The sequence below is a fragment of the Leptosomus discolor genome, chromosome 3 (genome assembly GCF_034619465.1).
Source record: "Leptosomus discolor isolate bLepDis1 chromosome 3, bLepDis1.hap2, whole genome shotgun sequence".
Lineage (NCBI taxonomy): Eukaryota > Metazoa > Chordata > Aves > Leptosomiformes > Leptosomidae > Leptosomus > Leptosomus discolor.
Window position 1 is genome coordinate 28876945 of NC_141393.1, and position 13007 is coordinate 28889951.

Here is a 13007-nt window from a genome sequence, read left to right on the forward strand (position 1 = left end):
TGACTTGAGAATATTTGCCTTTGATGTACACATCCCAAAAAGCCCTTGGGGGAAGATGTTATGGGTTATGAGGCTATGAAAGGTGATCTTTTTCTTTCCTTCTGGCATTGAGAGTTGCCTGAAGATATCAAGTTCACCAAGATTAAACTGGAGATTGCCAAGGACTTGTTTAAAAGTTACTATCAAGTCTGACCGAGAACTCTTGACATCTTGCTTAAGCGAAAAAGAATAAACAAACAAGCAAACTATTTTATTTTATTTTTTTTTACTACTTCTTTTTAGGGTTGATTTTAAAGAAGCTTCTTCACACTGGAAATTCGTTAAAGGTATTGGAAAATGTTGCATACTACTTTTGTCTAAAATACTTAAAAATACAAACAAGAGTGTAAGGGCAAATTTCTATGGTAAAAGCACAGGAATGAGAACCAGGTCATGACTTACGTGTCATGAAAGAATGGCTTCAAATCATCGGCTTGACTTTGGTAGAACTACTCACAGTGGTAATGTGTTTATATGAAGTAGCCAGGTTAAGAATGTGTGCAAATAGTTTAAAGGATTTTGCATTAAAGCAGAGGTAAGCCTTAACCGTTTATTGTTAGGGCGGGGAAGCTGGTTCTGGGGCTCAGGCTGTCTTGGAAATGGAAGGTTATGTATTCCAAAGAGACCTATTGGGGACAGTTAATAATGATTGACTGTGGGACAAAAGCCATCTGACTGTAACACGTAGTTTTGGTCCTCTGGCAAACTACTATGCCACTCCTCTGTGAACCACCTGCAGGCTTGGCTGGTTCTAAAATTCTCCAGCGTGAGAGCCAGGAGGGGAGTGTTGTAGGACTCTGTCACCTTTCTTGAAGAAGGAATGGAAAAGTCCTTTGTTACTATAACTCATGGACATATTTAGAAATTTTATGGTCTTTGTATTTTCTGAAAACTTCATATGGCATCTTGCAGTGCTGTAGTCAAACGAGTTACTAGATACGTGTTGGTTTTCTTCCTTCTCTTTCAGAGAAAACCCTGTGAAAGAGATTCTGTGAGGCAAACAGCAGTGAAGGTGCCAGGGTTGTCCTTGCGTTTCAGCAGGAGCAGCAGATGCGCTAGCTTGGCTCTGCTGATTGCTAATGGTCATTCTGTCTGTCTATTCTCATCTTTTCTGCCACTCCTTTTCTTTCCCTCCAGGACAAATGAACATGCTTTTGTATGTTCTGGGACAAGTTACTTGTTCTGTTTTTTTCCTTTAAGATACGTCGAGAAGGTGTGCGGCTCTTTCTTTTGTGGCTGCAAGCACTTCAAAATAACTGTAGTAAAGAACAATTATGGATGTTCTCTTGCTTGATTCCTGGATTTTCATCACCACAGTCTGAATGTGGCCCCCGAACACTAGATAATCTCATTAACCCTCCAATTAATGTTCAAGAAAGTAAGTAATTTGGTAATATTACTCAATTTTCTACATAATTCAAACATACATATGTACGTACCTAGGGAGATTATGAGGCTGTTACTGAGTTTCTTGGCAGTTTATCAGGTCTTCTTCCAATTGTACCTTTGTCCTTATTTTCCTGTTTTTCAGGGTGGGTTGTTTTTTTTGTTTTGGTGTTTGTTTGTTTTTTAAAGTATAGTACCTTAACACATAGTGGGTAAAAATAAACTGACCAATTTTACGTAATTCTTAAGAATTACAAGCAGATGCTGCATCTATTGCAAACTCGCACAGCCGGATTCTGCTTGTGTTGAACATTGGCCAAAGCCAGTGCAATACTCTAGGGAGCAAGCTACACAAAGCAGTTTCTGGTGGTTGTTAGAACAATATGTAAAGCCAAATGATTGATCTTCCTGCTACGCCTGGCTAGGCAATTAAAGCTATGGTATTCTTGTGGCTCAGAATCTTCCAGAAGAATCTGAACTTGTAAATTGCAAAACCTAAGGTCAGAAAGGTCTGCATCAGTGGAAAGTCTTGAGCATTCAGGGATAAGCTTTTTATATGTTCTTGATTTATTTTTTTTTTTTTTTAACGTGAAGATCATTATCTTGACTGATCAATAACACGAGGATGATTTTTTCTCTTAAGATGATACTAACGACAGTTTTTCCTTTGGCTGTTCGCTGTAGCAGTAAGTATCAGATGCTGGCTACTTTGGGGAGCCTAACTCAATTTATTCCTGTTAGCAGGATTTTAAACTCATTTATTAATGAATTGCAATTGGATGACGTCATAAGCGCAAACTGTGCCTTCACATAAATGTGAATAAGAAACAAACCACTTTTTTTCCTCTGAACATTAAGTGGTGGTCCCTTTTTTCCACCTCCACCCAATGTTTTAGAGCTGACACAAGCATTGCTTGTACAAGCAAGCCGAGTCTCCTTGCCTGGAAATGAAATTTACTGAAACTTAGGAGGCAGATTTCGTGGCAGGATAGCTCTGTAGGTAAAAGTTTGCTATATACTTCAGCCCTGTTCTGGGCTTATCTCATGTTATATCTCTACAGTGGGAAAGGAGGAACAAATGTGAAGGGGATGTAGGCAGCGTAGAAATGCAGAACGTAAAGAATGAAATGTGAACATCTAATTACAGGAACAAGAGAAAAATAAATTCTGAAGTAGCTTCCCTGTATAGGCAAAGGAAGGATGGAGCTAGTAAAACTTAACACAAATGTAACTGATCAACTGCTAAATTAAGAAAATAGTGAGATATGCAAATAAAGATTTGGCATTTGTGCAACACAGACATTACACGATTGTTTGCATAAATTCCAAAAGAAATGTTTTATGCCTTTTGGAAAAATTAGATCTTGGCAGGTAGATTCCCAAGGTGCATAGGGAGAACTTAGTTGTTATCTGCTGTGTTTAGATATGTAAAAAATCAGTTTTATAATGGTTTATTAGCTAAAATGTCCTAATTTTCATTAATCTATATGTGGATGGTTTTGCCTGTAACTGTCTCTGCTTACCCTAATACACTTCTACTTTCATAACTTAGTAGATATTTATGCATGAGAAGAAATGGTCTAAATGTTAATGTACTTTTTTAATAGCTCAAGTGACTATAGAGGAAATCACTCCACTTGTTCCTCCACAATCAGGAGATAAAGGACAAGAAGATTTAACAAGCTATTTCTTAGAAGCACTTTTGAAATACATAGTAATTCAGGTATGTTCTATAGCTTTCAAGCAAACAGATATGAAAGAACTAACATCTGTTTGTCTATTACAAGAAGACATTTACTAGTAGCACTGCAAATGCATATAAAAATGTTTTAAACATTCCTTCCCCTTGCCCCTCCCTCAGCTGTCCTTCATAGAAAAGCAAATTCTCCTAGAAAATCTTCACTTCTGTGTGAAGATTCTTAGGTCCGTTACCACAGCATCTTGCATGAGAGTGCAGCATGGAGGAGAAAACAAGGACTTGTCAGTCACTTTCAGCAATGCTGATTCCATCTCCCTTGCCATTTTCACCTCCCCCTCCCTGACCTGTTGCCTTCCACCAGTGGAAGGATCAGCTCGGCTTGCTGTTATTATGTGGCATTTGTGGTGGTTGGGGCCTTTGCTTTTCAAACTAAGGGGAAACTTCTAGCTGAAAGCATTAGATTTTTGTGATACAGGCTTTTAACAAGTCCCCAACTTTTGCTGGCCTTTTCCCTAGGCTTTTCCCTTTTTACTCGGGCTAGCTGGCAAAACCAAACAGAAATAGGATGTCAGACTCAATGGTTTGTAAGACTGGGGTTTCCAGTGTCTGTGCTTAGGGTTATATTTTTCCTCCATCTGTCTTTCTGGAATTTCTGCTGTTACAGTAGATTAACCATACAGCCTCTCCATTCTTTGATGGAAGCACTGAGCTACTGGAAATCCCTAGTTAGTAGAAATGCTCCAGGGTGTTTAGAGCATGCCACAGAGATTATGGCTTTCTAGTAATGGCTTGTGGGGTTGTTTTGGTTTTTGTTTTGGTTTGGTTTTGTTTTGTGTGGGTGAGTGGTTTTTTTTTCTCATCAACAAGGTATTTGCTATCCAGATCTTGCAGGGATGGTGCCATGACTCCTCTTGGTATCTTAACTGTACTTTCTGGGACTTTAGTTTTCGGATACTTGTAGGCGTAATATAGTACACTGCACAGAGAAAATTTGAGATTACTGCTACAGCTGAGCAAGTGAACCTCTTCAAAAGAGAAGGAATGGGAAATAGTATGTATTCAGAATACATCAGATCTGACAAATCTTATGAGTTATGTTCTGCTTGGAAGTAGCTGCTCTGGTGAGATTACACTCACTTAGTGGCATTGCTGTGTGAACAGCAGGTAATAAGATCTTGCAGATTGCAAGCTACCTAAAAGGCAGATTATGGAGCTGAACTGTGCACAGAAAATAAAGACTTGAATGAGTATCTAGTCGATGGTGTACAACTCAGTCACGCACTATGTCCTTCCCTTCGTACTGTGACACTTCCACGATTTCAGCCAGTACTTGAAATGCCTAGGACAGGCAAACAGCTCCTATCAAAAACTGTGGCCTAGCCATTATATTTTGTGTAATTGGTTTACTAGCCAGTTAGCACACGCTGCTTCTGAGCCTGCTCTGCTGCCATATGCCCAGCAAACTGCTTGACTGCATGACATGCTGTAGGTGTTCTAGGGCACTGTCTTACGGGTTCTGCTGGACAAGTCTGACCCAGAAGTTTTTCTTCACACTTTGCAGGTTGTGCTTGAGAAGGTGGATAGTGCACAAATACAGCCAGCGCTAAACTGAAACATTTCATGGCTTCCCTTTATCTGTCTTACTGTGTGAACTGGCAGTGCTGGAATAATTTTTGACCTAATTTTGTTGCTTCCAGCATTTCCCAGTTTGGAAAAAAAAAAGTGTGTGTGTGGGGGGCGGGGGCAGGGGATATCAGACCTTCCATTCTTTTAATTATGGTAGACTTGACAGATTACGCAGCTCTGCAGGCAGATGGATTCTCCAGGACAAAAATGGAAACTGCATGTTGGGTTTATCATTAAGGAGAATTTATCATGCTTTTCAGTAGGAAAACATTTCATAATGGGAAAGGCTTAGCACTCATGATCTGTGGAAGTAGATTTGTGTAATTCAACTTTAAAGTTGTATCTTCTGCTGCTTGTTGTTGACAGATTTGTTTGTTTCCTATTGCCAACCAGACAAAGGAATGCAAGTACTACTTATAATGAATATATGGACACTTGTTAGTTGAAGTGTGTTAAAAGAAATTGGCAAACACATGTTCAGAGTAGCATGGGTAATTGTCCTTTTCTTATAAAACATTTTGAAGTATAAAACCAGTTTTATTAAAAGTAATCTGTTTGGGTTTATTCCCTGACTGAGCTAGATGACCATAAAAGCAGATGTATTTCTATTGGTTTGAGTATTTGATGTTTTCAAGTTCATTTTGAAGCAATGTTTTGGAAGAGAACAGTCTTTGTTTCATTGACATTTAGTAGCTAGTTTCTGCTCCATCTTTCTAAAAATGTTTATTAAAATGCATGTGACTTTGTTCCAAAGAAATAACTTACAAAGAAGATATTTCATCAATCATCTTTCTCTTCTACTTCCAGATGTTTACTTTATCCAACTTTTTTTTTTCAGGTTAAGAGTTTAGAATGGAAGAACAAGGAAAACCAGGAAAAGGGATTTTCATTTTTATTCTCAAATTTTAAGAAATACTACTTACCTTCTATTTTCCCAAACATCTGTAAGGAGACCAGCTTATATAACCCTATACTTGGTAAGTGTTAAGACAGTGGATAAAATCATTACATTTTCTCTAATACAGAATATAGCAAAGCAGTTTTTTGCTTGAGTCATGTTGTCCATTAAGAACATTCTCAAAAAGTATTTCTTATGAGAGAACATGTTATGGTTCCAGTTCACGGTTTTCAGTTCTTTGTTCTTGGAGGCACGGACCCTTTTGTTAGAGTCAATCTTGCTGTATTAACCTGATTCAGGTAAATTAAATGTTCTTGTAAAAGAGTTCTTTAATGTGGCCTCTGTTGATTTAAGTTGTGCTCTGAAGAGAAACCACTGCTGTTGAGATAAAAGGTGTTAGTGTGCTGTTCTTTGGGGGATGTTAGCTGTATCTGTGTGGAATCATGGTGTTTGGATCATATAGTGCTTGCTCATGGTTCAGAGCGGGCAAAGTTAGTTATGTCTTTGTCAACTGTATTTTGTCAAGAGCTTGCAGTAGAAAGAGGAAGCTAGGGTTTAACGCAAATCTTCAAAGCTTATGGTGCTAGAATGTATCTTTCCATAGAGAGTGGAATTTTAGGTGTTTGCTAAGTGAACCTAAGTACAGTTTTGTTCAGAAGTTTTTAGCCCATTCTTAACTAGAACGATGTTTGCAAATCTTGATTTTGCTAGCTCAGGCTTGCATGCACCCATGCACGTGTTGGTTGTAAGTCAACAGAGTTCAAGACTCTTGTTTGCAAAGCAGTACAATATACACAGGCTTTAAGCTGCCATTTGATTACTTGAATAATATGGACACCTCACTGCTCCTCTTACCTGTTGATGCAGCATCTCATAAACATTAGTAGTGATCTTCAGATACAATTTCATGTTCTAATACCAAGCTATCAGGGAAGTTTTTTGAAAAGGTCTTAAGTTTCTGCCAGTCCACGTGCATGTATTTAGATTGTAGCTTTCTTCAGAGATGGATGTTTTAAAACAGTGTTCTTCTGGGAAAGACAAACAGTGGACCTTCTCATCTAGGGGAGAAGCAGCAGTGTAAATCCAGCTATGAGCAATGGTAGAACAAGAGTTGTGTGAAGATGCTGAAGAAGTTAAGTGATAAAATAGCCACAAGAGGGATAGTAAGCAATGCTGAGAAAGCAAACCTACTGCTACTTGATGTCCTTGAAAAAGAAATATGGAAGTGATATTTTCTCTTTCAATCAAGATCTTGGTTGAGTCTTCCATGGAAGTGTTACTGTAGTCCTCTCTTTTTCTGTGAACCATAAATAAGAAAATTCCAAGGCCTTATTAATGAAGAGGACAATGTGGAACAAGAAGATGTGGGCACAGATCTCCAAAACTACTGTCAGTGCCTTAAACTGTGCAAAGTCAGCAACAATGACAAGGATTTTAGGAAGAATAAAGTAATGAAAGGAACAGAAGCACTGGTGAGTAGAATAGTCTTTTCTCCTCTAAGAAGTTCTTCTCTGGCATGCATCTTGCCACCCTATTTGAAAACAATCCTGTGCCTGTTCTGAACAAAATTGACAGTGTTTAGGCAGAAAACAGGGCAAGCTCAGGCACTCAGCCTGCTGCTTACACCAGTAGCATAAGAACTGCTTTAAAGTTTAATTTAGGAGAAGTCATTTAATAAGCAGGCATTAATACAGGGCTTTACTGGAGATAGTGTATTTGCTTGAGATTTTTTTTTTTTTTTTTTTTTTTTTTTTTCTGTTAGGGCAGTTTTTCAGATAAGTATATTGGTTACAGTAACAAGCACTGAGCCTTCTGGTTGCAAGAATTGTGCCTGCAAATTCTGGCTTGAGTATTACAGGCTTAGAAGGGCCCATGAGATTATTTTGGGCTTTTTTTTTTTGTTTTATTTTGAATGTCTTTTTAACATTTGTTTAGATTCTTAAGATAGTCTTTAGAAACTGTTTAGTAAGAACAACACATGGCAGTCAGATTCCAGGGGCATTTGTTTCTTCCATCATAGTAATGTGCCTTTCTGTGCCATTTCCAAGCCATTTAAATGGGCTCCTTCATTTACAAGGAAACAGTAAAGTGGGCTGTCCTGCAGCTCTCTGCAGGTCTTAATTTCTTCTGAACCCTTTATTGCCTTAAAAAGTAAGTGTGGTCAAAACTACAAGTGTCCACTATTATAACTGTTTTTACAAGCCTTTTCATTTTCTACCCTGAGTACATCTTCCACCACTTACAGCTTCCTGTCCATTTTGGCACTGGCTCACATCAGGTTCCTAGAGGGGGAAGGGCAGGGGGTAGGGAAAGCCCCAAACAAAACAGAAATGAAAAATGGAAAGCTGGGGAAAGGGAATTATTTCTTATTGTGCTATTTGAGTCAATTTAATAAGCTTCTGTTTTGCTTTTGGTTTCATGTCAGCATCCTCATCTGGAGACTTGACACCTACTTCCAAGATGGACAGAAATGTGAAAATACAAGAGATGACTGAAGGAGGATATTTTTGAGAAGCAGCTGCGGCACATAATACAGTTGAGAGGGAGTAGAGAGAGAGGATGTTCTGAGAGGACGTCGTGAAACTACAGAAGGAGACAGTGTGCTGCAAAGACATGTTTACTGCATGTCTACTGGATGTTTTGTCCTTTTGAAGATTTTTTGCCAGTATTGCAGCGTTCACACCCTGCTGAATACTAATAGATACCAGAGATAACTGATTTTTGCATCTTTAAATGCTGTGCTACCAGGCATTTGATTCCTTGGTTTACTGATTGTGCTTCTATTTAAGATACATTAATTTTTAGTTTTCTTACTAACCTGCTGGTTTCCACAGAATGAAAACAATGTACTGATATTTATTTGTAATAAATAAACTCTTTGTAAGCTTTTTAAAAAGTGTTCTGTGCATTTGTTACTTACTTAGGTGGATGGTATGTAAGAGTCAAGTAGTTTTTTCCTCTAAAATAATACTTCCACTAAAAATAGTGGATGTAACTTTAAAATCTGTCTGGAAACATTCTTCAGTTTAGCATGATGAGTTTATCACTACTTTTGTATGTGGCTGTTGACATGACACTGAGATATACTATAGCTTGGATATCCTCAGTGCTGATGCTGGATATTGTATAGTGTATTTGTAACGTTAACAAGAAAACTCACAGCAGTTTGGCAGGTAGGCTGCATTCACTTCAGATGCTTAAAGGTCTATAAGTTTAATTGCTTGGATAGTAACTGCTTATTTTTTCACCGCTATCCAGATTTGTTCCTCCTGGATTATGATACCATAACCTGACAGAAGTTATGCTGGATCCCTTAAAACAACTCTTGACTTTGCATTAGGAAGATATATAGTCAGGAAACAACTGTATGTTCTTCAGCATGACTACTTTGCATTTTCTTTGAGTCTCATCAGTAGTATCTTTGAACTGCCTTCTGGACTGTAAAACCCTGGAACGTATCTCTTATTCATGTGCCACAACCTGTGGAAGAGTTGAGGCAGTGCTGAAATACCATCTCTGTCCAATCTATCACACTCCATATCTGGGATAGGACCATCATTTTCCATGCCTCCTTTTCGTGTTTGTTTTGGTTTGGGTTTTTTTGTTGTTTGTGGTGGTGGGTTTTTTTTATGGTCTGCTGTCACCAGATGAAAACCATGATACTGAAGCACCAGCAGCAGGGTGTGTTCTGGCAGCACATGCCTTAATCAGTCCTTGGGCAAATTTTCGTCTACTTTTTGTGTCGGAGCAGATCTTATACTTGCCTTCTAGAACTAGAAAGGGAGTTGGCACACCACTCATAGGGAAATGTCATTCATACTTGAAAGTTTTGTAGCTGCTTCAGATTGATGTACTGCAGAACTGTTCTGCACCCTGTCTTCGGTTGTGAAACCCAAAAATGGCATTTTGCAGTGTTAAGTTGGCTGATACATGGCTGGAGTTGAACTGGGCTTGAACTTAATATTTGCCCCTGCAGAAATGTGCATTGTGCACAGTTTAAAAACTGTCTGTCTAGGTGTCCCTGCCCCACCAACAATCTTTGTAATAGTTTTACTGCACATGTCAATTCCATCCGTGCTGAGATAAGGACTGTCCCTTTTTTCTGAAGCAGATTCAGGAGTACTGATGACACTGTCAGCGTCTTTGTCACTAGCACAGTAGAGAACCAGAAGAGCTAAACAGTTCTAAACTACCATGCAGAACATGGGATAGGGAAAATGGAGTTGTAGGTTATAGATGCCAAATAACCACAGTTCCTGCCAGCTGGCATGCTGCTGGGCATCATTCATTATATTACCTGCAAGCCTGTTACAGAAGCTATTGCCACAGAATCATCCTTCAGCTAAGTCATAGGAAGATGCATGTGCTCTTGCTCTGACAGCCAAGTCCACCAAAATTAGCTAGCGCAGATGTGACATTAGATGAAGCTGCAAAACTCGTGGCTTTGGAGCAGATTTTCTCTGTTTGTTTGTCTTTCACCTATTGCAGGGCCAGAAGGGGCCGTGTTTGTTGCAGCTGCTGTTAGAATACAGTTTGTAATTAAAGCTCTCCCATTGTAGCCATGATTAGATGATGGGATCTGTATCAGTAAAGAACTGGTGACACCTGTTGCTAACTGTATTGCTTTATTGTGGATCTCTGCAGACTAACGTAGAGATCTTTGTAGGGATGCATTAGGAAATGTGGTGATCCCTTGCGTCTGGACTGCATCTGCTTTTCTTGTATAGGCCATATTCTAGTCTAGTTAACAGTTATTTTGCTGCTTAGAATGCCTTTATAATTTTCAGTGAAAGTATGAAGTAATGAGTTTGCTGAAATTTAGCTTTAAATATTGAGTATAGCATGTAGCTTAAAAAAAGCTGAAAACAAGGAAAAGAAATGCGTTTAGGAAAAAAATGCAAGCAAGGATGTAAGGCTATAGAAATCACTTTCAGATAAAAAAATTAAAGATTTTGCATAGCAGAAACAAGTTGCTGTCAGTTGGACCAACAATACTGTTTCCCTCTAGGAGAAAATTACAGCCTTTTGATGTCTTATAGTCTATTCTTGAAATTTTCTGTCGCGTCTTATTTTGGCACATCTTGGGATGAATTGTGCAACAGTGAATACGAAAAAGCAGAACCTCTAAAAGTTCATGTGTATTGGTTATGGTTTTAGGATTTCTTTCTTATATAGGGCTTTCTGTCTGCACCTATTTTTAAGATGTTGTTGTATTTCTTTACAGATATACCACAAATGAGACCAAAGCCGCACTATGTAATGGTTAAGAAAGATGCTGAAACCAATGAGGCAATATATTGCACAAAGGAACCTTTTATTAAGGCTCGTGTTATTGTCATTCGATGGTTGGTGTCTTTCTGGCTTGAGCCAAAACCTCATACAGGACCTCATATTCCTGGAATGGAAGGTGAAAATGTGCCAAAGAATATTCAGGTAAACCCAAATATAGAAAAAAGTGTTTTCATGTTTTTGTCTGAATTGTTATGTCAGAAGTGTGCAGTCCTCTGATAATTATAATTAATGAAAAACTGAAAAAATAAAAAAAGGATTTTCTAAACAAGTTTTCTGCTTATGAATTCATTTTATAAGGACTCACAACTTCTTTTTTCCAAATTCTGCCATTTTGTTTTTAATCAAGTAGACGTAAGAAGCCTTGAAAAGCCTTGAAACCTGTTTGTTTTTTTTTCCCCTGAATTCTTTGTACTGTTGTATAGAACAAAAAAAATTGTATAACTTAAATTGTATTGTTCAGTTGTTGTACTAAAAATGAGCTATGGAATATTCTTTAATTTTTGTTCCAGAGAGCAGCTGCTAGCATGGCTTCAAGGGAGGACAGCAAAAATGACAGTACTGATAAGCAGGATAGAAATGCAGAGCCAGAACAATCTCATTCTAATACAAGTACTCTAACAGAGAGAGAACCAAGTTCTTCCAGCCTCTGCAGTATTGATGAAGAGCATTTAACCGATATTGAAATTGTCCGGAAAGTCTTTTCTTCTAAAAGAAGCAATGTTAATTTTCTAACTGAGATTTTTCGACAGGTAAAGAACCCTCTTTAGATTGCAAGAGTGTTACTATATTGTAAATGATCATTATGTCATGGTTTTCTTTCAGCAGCGTTTGCTAAGCAGAACCTTATATAAATGTACAGGTTTTTTCTCTCATCTTGCCTTTAAGGATTAAGAATTGAATAGTACAGTTCTGGAGTATTTTCTGTGTAGAATATCTCTGGTTCCTGATTCTTCTAATCCTATTTCTTTAACCAATTCAACAACATTTAACTTCGACCTTAAACTTCCCCATAGACAGGACAGTTTGATCTTTTTTGTACATCAATCCTGTAGCTATTAGAGCTCACAACCAAGCATGTTAAAATATGCATCCTGTGGGAGTCTGCAGCTGTTAAAGAACTGTTTTAGGAGCAATTGAATATCCTTACCTTGATAGTGTTCATCAGAAGAGAGGGCCAGATGGCTATAGAAGGTAACAGCTTCTGCTTCTGACTTTACTGCAACCAGAAATGTTGGGTGAGCATATTCAAAATAGTGTTTCTTAACTGGAAACTATTAAACAAATTTAAACTGAGAACATATGCCAGAATATGGAGTCTTTATTTATAATGTCAAAATACATAACTGTGAGTTCAACGTGGGAGAATAGAACAAGATAGACTTTCTTTATGCCCCATGCTCCAGATCAAAGGATGACAAGATTTTTTTGAATAATGGTAAAGAAAACCAGTACTGAGTTTCAATTGAAATACATGATATTAGTTGCTTTAGACAGCAGAAAACGAAACATTTTAAAACTCTGGTGTATCTGGATAAAATGTAACTTTTCAAATGGGGCAAATAAATGTCAGAAGCTTATTCACATCCAATGTGTTGAAGAGCTTGGAGATATTACTGAAGGAGATAACGGAGTTACCTGAATTCAGCTGCCATTCAAGGGTTTACAGAGTCTGAGATATTGAATGTAAAATCTAAATCATTGATGGTCTGTTTAGAAACTGTGCCCCGCCCCTGCCCAGTGAAAGGGAATGCAAAGGCTATTTTCTTCATTCTTTTCTCAAGGCACTCCATGACTTAGGTAGATTATTTGGATTTCATCTGTGGTTATGAAATCTCATTTAAGTCATTGTTTAGCCAGAAGTTTCCAGTGTAAGTTCATTTCTAACATGCCAGATGTTTGTAATGTTTCTAAAATATTAGGGCTAAGTTATTCCAGTCAGGAGGAGATCTCGGTTGTACTGGATGGTGGGAAGATTATCTTTAGAAAAAGTTTTATGCATTTTAGACTCCAGGGTACAAAAAAATGTATATGGGCTTGCATAAGACCGTTAGATTTGACGAGTGAATA

The 13007-nt window shown here is 38.0% G+C and overlaps 1 protein-coding gene across 7 annotated transcripts in view; it reads left to right on the forward strand.

Annotated features, from left to right (window-relative positions):
• Positions 1-13007, forward strand: part of RALGAPA1 (Ral GTPase activating protein catalytic subunit alpha 1) — a 133266-nt gene that overhangs the window by 13800 nt on the left and 106459 nt on the right. For all 7 annotated transcript variants that reach the window (XM_086463241.1, XM_086463240.1, XM_086463238.1 and 4 more), the window contains exons 5-10: positions 283-326; positions 1240-1417; positions 3033-3148; positions 5589-5727; positions 10873-11081; positions 11450-11689. In XM_086463241.1, the coding sequence (XP_086319367.1) occupies positions 283-326; positions 1240-1417; positions 3033-3148; positions 5589-5727; positions 10873-11081; positions 11450-11689 (926 nt within the window). The remainder of the gene's footprint in view (positions 1-282; positions 327-1239; positions 1418-3032; positions 3149-5588; positions 5728-10872; positions 11082-11449; positions 11690-13007) is intronic.